Source organism: Leucoraja erinacea, unplaced genomic scaffold (genome assembly GCF_028641065.1).
Source record: "Leucoraja erinacea ecotype New England unplaced genomic scaffold, Leri_hhj_1 Leri_966S, whole genome shotgun sequence".
Lineage (NCBI taxonomy): Eukaryota > Metazoa > Chordata > Chondrichthyes > Rajiformes > Rajidae > Leucoraja > Leucoraja erinaceus.
Genome location: NW_026576912.1, coordinates 24622 through 37896, shown reverse-complemented (window position 1 = coordinate 37896; position 13275 = coordinate 24622). Strand labels below are relative to the sequence as shown.

Below are 13275 nucleotides of genomic sequence, written 5' to 3'. Positions count from 1 at the left end.
AATGAACTGTGGCCTCAACTACCTTCTGCAGCAGAGAATTCCACAGATTCACCACTCTCTGTGTAAAAAATGTTTTTCTCATCTCGGTCCTAAAAGACTTCCGCATTATCCTTAAACTGTGTGTGATCCCTTGTCCTGGACTTCCCCAACATTGGGAATAATCTTCCTGCATCTAGCCTGTCCAACCCCTTAAGAATTTTGTAAGTTTCAATAAGATCCCCCCTCAATCTTCTAAATCCTAGCTGAGTACAAGCCGAGATCAGCCATGATAGATAGATAGATAGATAGATAGCCTTTTATTGTCATTCAGAAATCTGAACGAAATTGCAGCAGTCATACATATAATACCATACAATAAAACAACAATAAACACATATTAACATCCACCACAGTGAGTCCACCCAGCATCTCCTTACTGTGATGGAGGCAAAAGTCTTAGGTCATATTGAATGGCGGTGCGGGCTCGAAGGGCCGAATGGCCTCTACTCCTGCACCTATTTTCTATGTATCTATGAGTCTATCCAGTCGAGAGGGTATTGTGAGGATTAGGATACACATGTATTTCGATGGACAAGGGCTGCTTGGGAGACTCAGCATGGTTTTGTACATGGTAGGTTGAGGACCGGATTTAGATGAAGAGAGGCCCTAGGCTATTCCACTTGTGAGGCCCCTCCCAATCCCCTATGTAAGGCCCCTTCCAATCAGCCCATGAAGCCGATGGGTAAATCAGGCCCTGCCGAGGCCCCCCTAGATCACGAGGCCCTTGTGAAGCTTATACGTAAATCCAGCCCTGGGTAGGTTGTATCCCGAATCTGATTGACTTTTTTGAAGATGTGGCCATTATGGTTGATGAGGGCAGATCCACAGACGTTGTATACATGGATTTTAGTATGGCATTCGCAAGGTCGGCTGCTCTGGAAGGTTAGATCCCACGGGATTCAAGGAGAGATAGCTGAATGGACGATCCCAGGAATGATTAGGTAAACACATGATGAGCGTTTGACGGCACTGGGCCTGTACCTGCTGGCTTTTCTACACAGAGGGTGGTAGGGGTCTGGGGTGGTGGTAGAGGCAGATACGATAGTGACATGAAAGGTCATCCACAGGCAGTACAAGGAAAAGAGGGATATGGAGTAGGTCAGTTTAACTTGTCATCATAGGTGGACAAAAATGCTGGAGAAACTCAGCGGGTGCAGCAGCATCTATGGAGTGAAGGAAATAGGCAACGTTTCAGGCCGAAACCCAAGGAAATAGGCAACATTTCAGGCCGAAACCCTTCTTCAATTCCTTCTCAATAACTTGTCATCATGTTCGACACGAACATCGTTAGCCGAAGGGCCCGTTCCTACCTACACTGTACTGTTCATCAACTCTGCACTATTACACTTGCTGTCCACTGCCTGTCCAGTGTCTGGGTCCCACCGCCGCTGGCTCCCCTTCATAATTGTCCTTATAACAGTGTGAAAGGGATTTGCAGCATTGTCTGGAATGGTGTGAGGAGGATGTTCAACTCTTACCTGATTTTCTGTCGGTACCATAGGCTGTGGGTGGAAAACACAGGCGTTATCGGAAAGAAATGGGTTTTCAGAGACCAGATGGATGATAAGCCAGTCATTTGATGATATCGTTCAGATTCAGATTCAATTTTAATTGTCATTGTCAGTGTACCGTACAGAGACAACAAAATGCAGTTCGCATCTCCCTGGAAGAGCCACATAATAATAATAATAATAAATTTTATTTATGGGCGCCTTTCAAGAGTCTCAAGGACACCTTACAAAAAGTTAGCAGGTAGAGGAAAAACATGTAAGGGGAATGAAATAAATAGAGACATGACTAGTACACAAAGTAAATACAGAATTCAATACAAAACACAGTATGGGGCAATTAATGCACAAATGAAAAGGGACGGCACGTGGGGCTAAGGATAGGCAGAGGTGAAGAGATGGGTCTTGAGGCAGGATTGGAAGATGGTGAGGGACACGGAATTGAGGCAGGACTGGAAGATGGTGAGGGACACGGATCAGTTTGGGGAGGGAGTTCCAGAGCCTGGGAGCTGCCCTGGAGAAGGCTCTGTCCCCAAAACTGCGGAGGTTGGACTTGTGGATGGAGAGGAGACCGGCTGATGTGGATCTGAGGGACCGTGAGGGTCGGTAGGGGGAGAGGAGGTCAGTGAGATATGGTGGAGGGCTTTGTAGGTGAGGACCAGGATTTTGTAGGTGATCCGGTGGGAGATGGGAAGCCAGTGAAGTTGTTTGAGGACTGGAGTGATGTGATGCCAGGATTTGGTGTGGGTGATGAGTCGGGCGGCTGCGTTCTGGACCAGTTGGAGTCGGTTGATGTAGGTGGAGCTGATGCCAAGGGGAAGTGAGTTGCAATAGTCCAGTCGGGAGGAGATGAAGGCATGGATGAGTCTTTCAGCAGCAGGCGGTGTGAGAGAGAGTCTGAGTCTGACATAGAATATGATTTCAATAAATAAACCTCTTTACATGCATACAGTCATAGTGTTTTCCTGGTGGGAAGGAGTGTCCAGGGGGGGGGGGGGGGTGATTGGCAGTCACCGAGGTACAGTGTTGAGTAGTGTAACAGCCGCAGGGAAGAAGCTGTTCCTGGACCTGCTGGTCGGGCAACGGAGAGACCTGTAGTGCCTCCCGGATGGTAGGAGGGTAAACAGTCCATGGTTGGGGTGAGAGCAGTCCTTGGCGATGCTGAGCGCCCTCCGCAGACAACGCTTGCTTTGGACAGGCTCAATGGAGAGGAGTGATCGAGGAACCGGTGATGCGTTGGGCAATTTTCACCACCCTCTGCAATGCTTTCATATCACATCACCATTTATGACAGCAGAGGAAGAGTTGCTGCCTCACAGCGCCAGGAACCCAGATACAATCCTGACCACGGGTGCTGTCTGTACACAGTTTGTACCTTCTCCCAGTGGCATGTGAAGCATTGATAGGGTAGACAGGCAGCACAATTGTCACCAGGATGGAACTGTGCAAGTTTACAGGACACGGCTTGAAGGTGAGAGAGGGGGCAAAGGTTAAAGTCGTCAACATGCTGCCCGGGGGTGGTGCTGGAGACAGATACAACAGTAGCATTTAAAATGCTTTTAGATGGGAACGTGGATGTGTAGGGAATAGCATAGACAATAGGTGCAGGAGTAGAGGCCATTCGGCCCTTCGAGCCTGCACCATTCAATATGGCTGATCATCCAACTCAGTATCCTGTACCTGCCTTCTCTCCATACCCCCTGATCCCTTTAGCCACAAGGGCCACATCTAACTCCCTCTTAAATATAGCCAATGAACTGTGGCCTCAACTACCCTCTGTGGCAGAGAATTCCACAGATTCCATCTCCCCTCTCCTCTCCTCTCCTCTCCTCTCCTCTCCTCTCCTGCCCCTTCTCTCCTAGAAACATAGACAATAGGTGCAGGAGTAGAAGCCATTCGGCCCTTCGAGCCTGCACTGCCATTCAATATCCCTGATCCCTTTAGCCACAAGGGCCACATCTAACTCCCTCTTAAATATAGCCAATTAACTGTGTGGCCTCAACTACCTCCTGTGGCAGAGAATTCCACAGATTCACCACCTCTAAACATCTGTCTCTTAATTCCGAAGTCATGTCCTCTTGTTTGAATCTTCCCTATTCTCAATGGGAAAAGCTTGTCCACATCAACTCTGTCTATCCCTCTCATCATTTTAAAGACCTCTATCAAGCCCCCCCTTAACCTTCTGCGCTCCAGAGAATAAAGACCTAACTTGTTCAATCTTTCTCTGTAATTTACTTGTTGAAACCCAGGCAACATTCTAGTAAATCTCCTCTGTACTCTCTCTATTTTGTTGACATCCTTCCTATAATTGGGCGACCAAAATTGTACACCATACTCCAGATTTGGTCTCACCAATGCCTTGTACAATTTTAACATTACATCCCAGCTTCTATACTCAAGGTACATGGATAGGAAAGGTTGAGAGAGATGGGCCGAGCAGTGGCAGGTGGGACTAGTGTAGATGTGGCATCATTCCCCGAGTTCCACAGTGGTATATGTCTGGAATGTTGTTAAACTCTTACCTGTGTTATAGGTGTTAGTCCCATACACTGTCGATAGAAAACACAGACATTGTCAGAAAGAAATAGGATTTTAAAATAAGAGATGGCGATATCTTCCATCTCACAGAAAAACTATACGTTTAGCTGAAGGTTCAGTTGGCCAGTTCCACAGGATTCTCGTATCGAAAGCACAGACATCATCGTTTGATGATATCGGTCACACAGTTTATGTTTGGTTGTTCCATTCATTTATTCTCTCAGAAGAAGAAATGGTGGGGAGAATTTTGTGTTTGAAGGATAGTGGGGGCTAGTTGACCTGTTAACATAGAAACATAGAAATTAGGTGCAGGAGTAGAGGCTATTCGGTCCTTCGAGCCTGCACCATTCACCATGATCATGGCTGATCATCCAACTCAGTATCCCGTACCTGCCTTCTCTCCATACCCTCTGATCCAGGGGGGATCTTATAGAAACGTACAAAATTCTTAAGGGGTTGGACAGGCTAGATGCAGGAAAATTGTTCCTGATGTTGGGGAAGTCCAGAATTAGGGGCCACAGTTTAAGGATAAGGGGGAAATCTTTTAGGACCGAGATGAGGAAAACATTTTTTTTCCCCACACACAGAGAGTCGTGAATCTGTGGAATTCTCTGCCACAGAGGGTAGTTGAGGCCACACAGTTCATTGGCTATATTTAAGAGGGAGTTAGATGTGGCCCTTGTGGCTGAACGGATCAGGGGGTATGGAGAGAAGGCAGGTACAGGATACTGAGTTGGATGATCAGCCATGATCATATTGAATGGCGCATGGTGCAGGCTCGAAGGGCCGAATGGCATCTACTCCTGCAACTGTTTTCTATGTTTCTATGCTATGGTATAAAAAAAGATGTTTTTAATACTTACTCATCGACATAGATGTTACCCTATCTGTTGGAAGGAAATACATATATTAATACCAAGCCACGAGTATGAGCAGACGATTAAAATACATTTATCTTATTAAATTCGTAACAAGTAGTCTATTTAGTTTAGTTTCGAGATACAGCACGGAAACAGGCCCTTCGGCCCACCGGGTTTAGGAGGGGCATTTTGGTCGGCACGGACAAGTTTGGTGGAAGGGGGTCAGGAGGTCCTAGGGGGTCCCCAGGAGGTCAAAGGTTCTCGTAGTTTGTAGCCGCTGCTGACCAGTGAATTTCATGAACTCATTCGGAACCAAGGATAACCGACCGGTAATGTTAATGTCCGCCGAGCTTCATAGAAACATAGACAATAGGTGCAGGAGTAGGCCATTTGGCCCTTCGAGCCTGCACCATTCGCCATTCAATATGATCACGGCTGATCATCCAACTCAGTATCCTGTACCTGCCTTCTCTCCATACCCCCTGATCCCTTTAGCCACAAGGGCCACATCTAACTCCCTCTTAAATATAGCCAATGAACTGTGGCCTCAACTACCCTCTGTGGCAGAGAATTCCACAGATTCACCACTCTCTGTGTGGGAAAAAAAATGTTTTTCTCATCTCGGTCCTAAAAGATTTCCCCCTTATCCTTAAACTGTGACCCCTTGTCCTGGACTTCCCCAACATCGGGAACAATCTTCCTGCATCTAGCCTGTCTAACCCCTTAAGAATTTTGTAAGTTTCTATAAGATCCCCCCTCAATCTCCTAAATTCTAGCTAGTACAAGCCGAGTCTATCCAGTCTTTCTTCATATGGAAGTCCTGACATCCCAGGAATCAGTCTAGTGAACCTTCTCTGTACTCCCTCTATGGCAACACCAAGGCCCTGTACAACTGCAGTAGAACCTCCCTGCTCCTAGATTCAAATCCTCTATGGCAAGAATGTCCTTCCTCAGCTTTGACAATTCTGTACACAAATTCCAACCAAGACCCTGTACAAGCAGTAGAACCTCCCTTCCTATACTCAAACCTTTTGCTATGACTCATTCGTGGGTAAAAAGGTAAGCAGTAGTTTTCACAACCAAGGTATCGACCTGGCTTATTCAAGCCGTGTTTCTCTGGGTTCACTGCCCCCCCCTTCTCACCCCCCCCCCCCCCCCCCCCCCCCCCCCCCATCCGTCCCCTCTTTTATAGGTTTTACCGAACACTGTGCCTGAGCCATCTTTGTACAGCGCCAACCTTCGTGTTCATCGAGGTGTGTCGTCTGTATCACCTTGGCTTTGCATCGTGCGAATTTTTTAGACAGGGCAAGCGAGGGGAGCACCTTCTAAAAATTTCACACGAGCTGGTGGGGAAACAAAGTGTGAATGTGAGTGAGTGTGTGCGTGTGCGTATGCGTGTGTGTGTGACTGATTCCTGGGATGTCAGGACTGTCAGGATTTGAGTCTAGGAGCAGGGAGGTTCTACTGCAGTTGTACAGGGTCTTGGTGAGACCACACCTGGAGTATTGCGTACAGTTTTGGTCTCCAAATCAGAGGAAGGACATTATTGCCATAGAAGGAGTGCAGAGAAGGTTCACCAGACTGATTCCTGGGATGTCAGGACTGTCTTATGAAGAAAGACTGGATAGACTTGGTTTATACTCTCTAGAATTTAGGAGATTGAGAGGGGATCTTATAGAAACTTACAAATATCTTAAGGGGTTGGACAGGGTAGATGCAGGAAGATTGTTTCCCGATGTTGGGGAAGTCCAGGACAAGGGGTCACAGCTTAAGGATAAAGGGGAAATCCTTTAAAACCGAGATGAGAAGAACTTTTTTTCACACATATATTTGCCACACAGGTAGTTATCATTGGCTATTTTTAAGAGGGAGTTAGATGTGGCCCTTGTGGCTAAGGGGATCAGGGGGTATGGAGAGAAGGCAGGTACAGGATACTGAGTTGGATGATCAGCCGTGATCATATTGAATGGCGAATGGTGCAGGCTCGAAGGGCCGAATGGCCTCTACTCCTGCACCTAATTTCTATGTTTCTATGTGTGTGTGCGTATGCCCGTGTGTGTGTGTGTGTGTGCGTATGCGCATGTGTGTGTGTGCGTATGCCCGTGTGTGTGTGCGTGTGCGTTCCACTCTGACAGTCGCCGTTCCAGTTCCCAGTTTTCCAGGTGACTGCCGGCAACATGACAGAGGGACACGCCCGTAACAATAGACAATAGGTGCAGGAGGTAGAGGCCATTCGGCCCTTCCAGCCAACACCGCCATTCACCGTGATCACGGCTGATGATCCACAAACAGTACCCCGTTGCTGCCTTCTCCCCATATCCCCTGACTCTCTCTCACTATCTTTAAGAGCCCTATCTAGCTCTCTCTTGAAAGAATTCTCTCCAGAGAACCGGCCTCCACCGCCCTCTGAGGCAGAGAATTCCACAGACTCACAACTCTCTCTGTGTGGAAAAGTGTTTCCTCGTCTCCGTTCTAAATGGCCGACCCCTTATTCTTAAACTGTGTGTGTGGCCCCTGGTTCTGGACTCCCCCAACATCGGGAACATGTTTCCTGCCTCTAGCGTGTCCAAGCCCTTAGTAATCTTATATATGTTTCAATGAGAAACCCTCTCATCCTTCTAAACTCCGGAGTGTACAAGCCCACAGCCGCTCCATTCTCTCAGCATATGACAGTCCCGCCATCCCGGGAATTAACCTGGTGAACCTAGGCTGGGCTCCCTCAATAGCAAGAATGTCCTTCTCTGTCCGAAAGATTACAATGCACTGGCCGTTCTCTTCCTTTCACTGGAATGGAGCCAAAGTCTACGTGGGCAAAGGGTCGAACTGCAGGGTTGAGCCAACACAGAGGCACTAACTTCCCAACAACACTCACCTATAGATCTCAGTTTGACATGAACATAATGTCATGGAGCGAGTCCCAACTCTGGGAGACAAACACCATCCCGTGATGGCAAAGAAATGTTCTGGACTCCCCCCCTATGTTGGGGGCAGTCCAGAACCAGGGGCCACACACAGTTTAAGAATAAGGGGTCGGCCGATTTGGACGGAGACGAGGAAAAGCTTTTTCACCCAGAGATGAGAGAAACTCTGGGTGAAATCTCAGAATATGTTTAGAGAATAGAAACATAGACAATAGGTGCAGGAGTAGAGGTCATTCGGCCCTTCGAGCCTGCACCATTCGCCATTCAATATGATCATGGCTGATCATCCAACTCGGTATCCTGTACCTGCCTTCTCTCCATACCCCCTGATCCCTTTAGCCACAAGGGCCACATCTAACTCCCTCTTAAATAGAGCCAATGAACTGTGTGGCCTCAACTACCTTCTGCGGCAGAGAATTCCACAGATTCACCACTCAGAATGGAGCGGCTGGGCTTGTACTCAAAAGGATTTGAGTCTAGGAGCAGGGAGGTTCTACTGCAGTTGTACAGGGTCTTGGTGAGACCACACCTGGAGTATTGCGTACAGTTTTGGTCTCCTAATCTGAGGAAAGACATTCTTGCCACAGAGGATTTGAGTCTAGGAGCAGGGAGGTTCTACTGCAGTTGTACAGGGTCTTGGTGAGACCACACCTGGAGTATTGCGTACAGTTTTGGTCTCCTAATCTGAGGAAAGACATTATTGCCATAGAGGGAGTACAGAGAAGGTTCACCAGACTGATTCCTGGGATGTCAGGACTTTCATATGAAGAAAGACTGGATAGATTTGGCTTGTACTCGCTAGAATTTAGAAGATTGAGGGGGGATCTTATAGAAACTTACAAAATTCTTAAGGGGTTGGACAGGCTAGATGCAGGAAGATTGTTCCCGATGTTGGGGAAGTCCAGAACAAGGGGCCACACACACAGTTTAAGGATAAGGGGGAAATCATTTAGGACCGAGATGTGGAAAACATTTTTTTTCCCACACAGAGAGTGGTGAATCTGTGGAATTCTCTGCCGCAGAAGGTAGTTGAGGCCACACAGTTCATTGGCTATATTTAAGAGGGAGTTAGATGTTGCCCTTGTGGCTAAAGGGATCAGGGGGTATGGAGAGAAGGCAGGTACGGGATACTGAGTTGGATGATCAGCCGTGATCATATTGAATGGTGAATGGTGTAGGCTCGAAGGGTCGAATGGCCTCTACTCCTGCACCTATTGTCTATGTGTCTAAGATCACCCCTCCCGTCTGCAGCAAGTCATCCCACACTTCCACCACTCCGAGCATCTTTCCACACGGTCTTGCTTTGCGGCTGTCCCTTACCTCCGAGAAGTCCGCACAGAAGCATCACGAGGCTGTGAATTCTGGCCATCTTGCTTGCCTTGTGGAGCTGATGCTGAATCAATTCCACCTCCGCCGGCCCTGGCATTTATACCTGCTCCAGTCCACCCCGAGCATGCTAATGGCAGTCTTGGCTACTACCACCACCCGAGATTCTCTTGATAGCATCACCAATTCTATCAGATTTCTCCACGCTTCAATACCCTTGGCTTGCATCAGGTCCCAGATTCATAGTGCATTCTGCTTTCATTTTCTCAGCAGGTTAACGCATGCACAAGAACTCTTTGGGATGTGACCCACCATTGCTGTGGTGATACTTATTGAATTCAAAAAAGTTATTGACAATGTACAGGAGCAAAGAGGTCCTCCCACAGTCAAGGGCGAATTAAAGTAAGCATGCAGGTACAGCCAACGAAGCAAATGGCCTGTTGGCCTTCATAACAAGAGGAGGTGAGCATAGGAGCAAAGAGGTCCTTCTGCAGCTGGGGGTAAATCAAAAGTAAGCATGCAGGTGCAGCAGGCAGTGAAGAAAGCAAATGGTTCAAGAACGAACTGCAGATGCTGGAAGATCGAAGGTACACAAAATTGCTGGAGAAACTCAGCGGGTGCAGCAGCATCTATGGAGCGAAGGATATAGGCGACGTTTCGGGCTGAAACCCTTCTTCAGACAGGAATGGAAGCAAATGGCCTGTTGGCCTTCATAACAAGAGGAGGTGAGCATAGGAGCAAAGATGTCCTTCTGCAGCTGAGGGTAAATCCAAAGTAAGCATGCAGGTGCAGCAGGCAGTGAAGAAAGCCAATGGCATGTTGGCCTTCATAACAAGAAGAGTTGAGCAAAAACAGGAAGGCAGATTACTATCTAAATGGTGTCAAGTTGGGAAAAGGGGAAGTACAACGGGATCTGGGGGTCCTTGTACATCAGTCTATGAAAGTAAGCATGCAGGTGCAGCAGGCAGTGAAGGAAGTGAATGGCATGTTGGCCTTCATAACAAGAGGAGTTGAGCATAGGAGCAAAGAGGTCTTTCTGCAGTTGTACAGAGCCCTGGTGAGACCACACCTGGAGTATTGTGTACAGTTTTGGTCCCCTAATTTGAGGAAGGACATCCTTGCTATTGAGGGTGTGCAGCTTAGGTTCACCAGGTTAATTCCCGGGATGGCGGAACTGTCAGATGCTGAGAGAATGGAGTGGCTGGGCTTGTACACTCTGTGGAGTTTAGAAGGATGAGAGGCTATCTTATTGAAATATATAAGATTATTAAGGGTTTGGACACGCTAGAGGCAAGAAACATGTTCCCGATGTTGGGGGAGTCCAGAACCAGGGACCACAGTTTAAGAATAAGGGGTAAGCCATTTAGAACGGAGACGAGGAAACACATTTTCACACAGAGTTGTGAGTCTGTGAAATTCATGCCATTGGCTTTCTTCACTGCCTGCTGTACCTGCATGCTTACTTTCATTGACTGATGAACAAGGACCCCCAGATCCCATTTTCCCAACTTGACATAATTTAGATAATAATCTGCCTTCCTGTTTTTGCTACCAAAGTGGACAACCTCACATTTATCCGCATTAAACTGCATCTGCCATGCATCTGCCCGCTCCCCCAACCTGTCCAAGTCACCCTGCATTCTCATAGCATCCTCCTCACAGCTCACACTGCCACCCAGCTTTGTGTCATCTGCAAAGTTGCTAATGTTACTTTGAATCCCTTCATCCAAATCATTGACGTGACTCCATTTAGATAATATCTGCCAAATTGACCAGGGAATTTGTCCCTTCCCACCCAAACCACCGCCTCCCCTGGCACTTTCCCTTGCAACCGCAAGAAATACTACACTTGTCGTTTTATCTCCCCCCCTCATCGACTCCATCCAAGGACCCAAGCAGTCGTTCCAGGTGAGGCAGAGGTTCACCTGCATCTCCTCCAACCTCATCTATTGCATCCGCTGCTCTAGATGTCAGCTGATTTACATCGGGGAGACTAAGCGTAGGTTGGGGGAGTCCAGAACCAGGGCCACCCACAATTTAAGAATAAGGGGTCGGCCATTTAGAACGGACACTTTTTCTCACAGAGAGTTGTGAGTCTGTGGAATTCTCTGCCTCAGAGGGCGGTGGAGGCCGGTTCTCTGGAGAGAATTCTTTCAAGAGAGAACTAGATAGGGCTCTTAAAGATAGCGAGAGAGAGTCAGGGGATATGGGGAGAAGGCAGGAACGGGGTACTGATTGTGGATGATCAGCCGTGATCACATTGAATGGCGGTGCTGGCCTCCACTCCTGCACCTATTGTCCATTGACTCTAGACTGAGTGGGCTGTTCATATACATGCTGCACTAACTGGCCAATTGTACATGTTAGTTTTGTTTACCAAGTTGCAGTGTTTTGGCTTGTTTTGCATGCTGACCAGTCGGCTAAAACACAACATGATATATGATAAAGGAAGCACACACATGCTGGAGTAACACAGCGGGACAGGCAGCATCTCTGGAGAGAAGGAATCTTGCTTTCTTGGTCCTCCAAAATACTCCGAATGGAATTTAAATTGGAGGTGGTACACCATTTCCCCCCTCCCCCTCACCTCTCTCCCCCTCCCCTCTCTCCTCCCCTCCCCCTCCCCTCTCTCCTCCTCCACTCCATCTCCCTCTCCTCACCCCTCTCCCTCTCTCCCCCACCCCCCCTTCCCTCTCTCTCCCCCACCCCCTTTCCCCTACCCCTCTGTCCCTCTTCCACCACTCCCCCTACCCCCTCCCTCCCCACTCTTCCACTTCTCTCCCACTTACCCCCACCCCTCTCCCTCCCCACCCCCCTCTCTTTCCCCCTCCCTCTCCTCTTATCCCCCCTACCCCTCTGTCCCTCTTCCAACACTCCCCCTACCCCTCCCACCCTACCCACTCTTCCACATCTCTCTCCACCCCCCCCCTCCCTCCCCCACCCCTCTCTTTCCCCCTCCCTCCCCTCTTACCCCCCCCCCACCTCTTCCCCTACCCCTCTTCCACCACTCCCCCCCCTACCCCTCCCACCCTACCCACTCTTCCACATCTCTCTCCCCTCCCTCCCCCTCCCACTCTCCCTCCCCAGTCTCCCCCCAGAATGGGCGACATTTCGGGTCGAGACCCTTCTTCAGACTGAAGGGAGACAAAAATGCTGGAGAAACTCAGCGGGTGAGGCAGCATCTATGGAGCGAAGGAAATAGGTGACGTTTCGGGTCGAGACCCTTCTTCAGATTGACCTATTCCTTATGGAAGGCATTTTGGCCTTCATAACAAGAGGAGTTGAGTCTGGGAGCAAAGAGGTCCTTCTGCAGTTGTACAGGGTCCTGGTGAGACCACACCTGGAGTATTGTGTGCAGTTTTGGCCTGTTGGCCTTCATAACAAGAGGAGTTGAGTCTAGGAGCAAAGAGGTCCTTCTGCAGTTGTACAGGGCCCTGGTGAGACCACACCTGGAGTATTGTGTGCAGTTGTGGCCTCTGTTGGCCTTCATAACAAGAGGAGTTGAGTCTAGGAGCAAAGAGGTCCTTCTGCAGTTGTACAGGACCCTGGTGAGACCACACCTGGAGTATTGTGTACAGTTTTGGCCTGTTGACCTCCATAACAAGAGGAGTTGAATCCAGGAACATCCCGTCGCACTTCACCTTTTCCCAACTTGACCTAACTGGAAGGTACACAAAGAAAGCTGGCGAAACTCAGCGGGTGCAGCAGCATCGATGGAGCGAAGGGGGAAGTTGACCCAACTGGATCTGTTTAAAATATGGATGACTGGAGCACGGTGAAGATGTAAGGAGTGCGGAAATAAAATCCATGATTACAATCGAGCCGTCCACAGATATGATGTTGGCGATATTGGCCAACATGCCATCCGCCTTCGTCACTGCCTGCTGTTTCTTCACTGCTTAATTGGTAGTGATATCTATTCATCGTTAATTTAATGTTCATCGTTCACAGGGCCTGGGCACTCGGCTTGTGTGCTGGACCTGGCCTATCGCTTTTTAAATATGATAGATCGAAATGGGCCAGAGCAAGAAACAATGGACAGGAACACTTTGCCCTCTAGATGGTACGGTTGATAAATTAAAA

At 48.5% G+C, this 13275-nt stretch overlaps 1 protein-coding gene across 9 annotated transcripts in view; it reads right to left on the bottom strand.

The window, feature by feature from the left end:
* The window catches only part of LOC129695158 (putative eggshell protein), a 31986-nt gene extending 22713 nt beyond the window's left edge, over window positions 1-9273 (bottom strand). For all 9 annotated transcript variants that reach the window (XM_055631931.1, XM_055631928.1, XM_055631932.1 and 6 more), the window contains exons 1-4: window positions 9187-9273; window positions 4949-4972; window positions 4070-4096; window positions 1518-1541 (exon numbers count right to left, since the gene is read on the bottom strand). In XM_055631931.1, the coding sequence (XP_055487906.1) occupies window positions 1518-1541; window positions 4070-4096; window positions 4949-4972; window positions 9187-9235 (124 nt within the window). In that variant the 5' untranslated portion in view covers window positions 9236-9273. The remainder of the gene's footprint in view (window positions 1-1517; window positions 1542-4069; window positions 4097-4948; window positions 4973-9186) is intronic.
* Between the last annotated feature and the right edge of the window lie 4002 nt (window positions 9274-13275).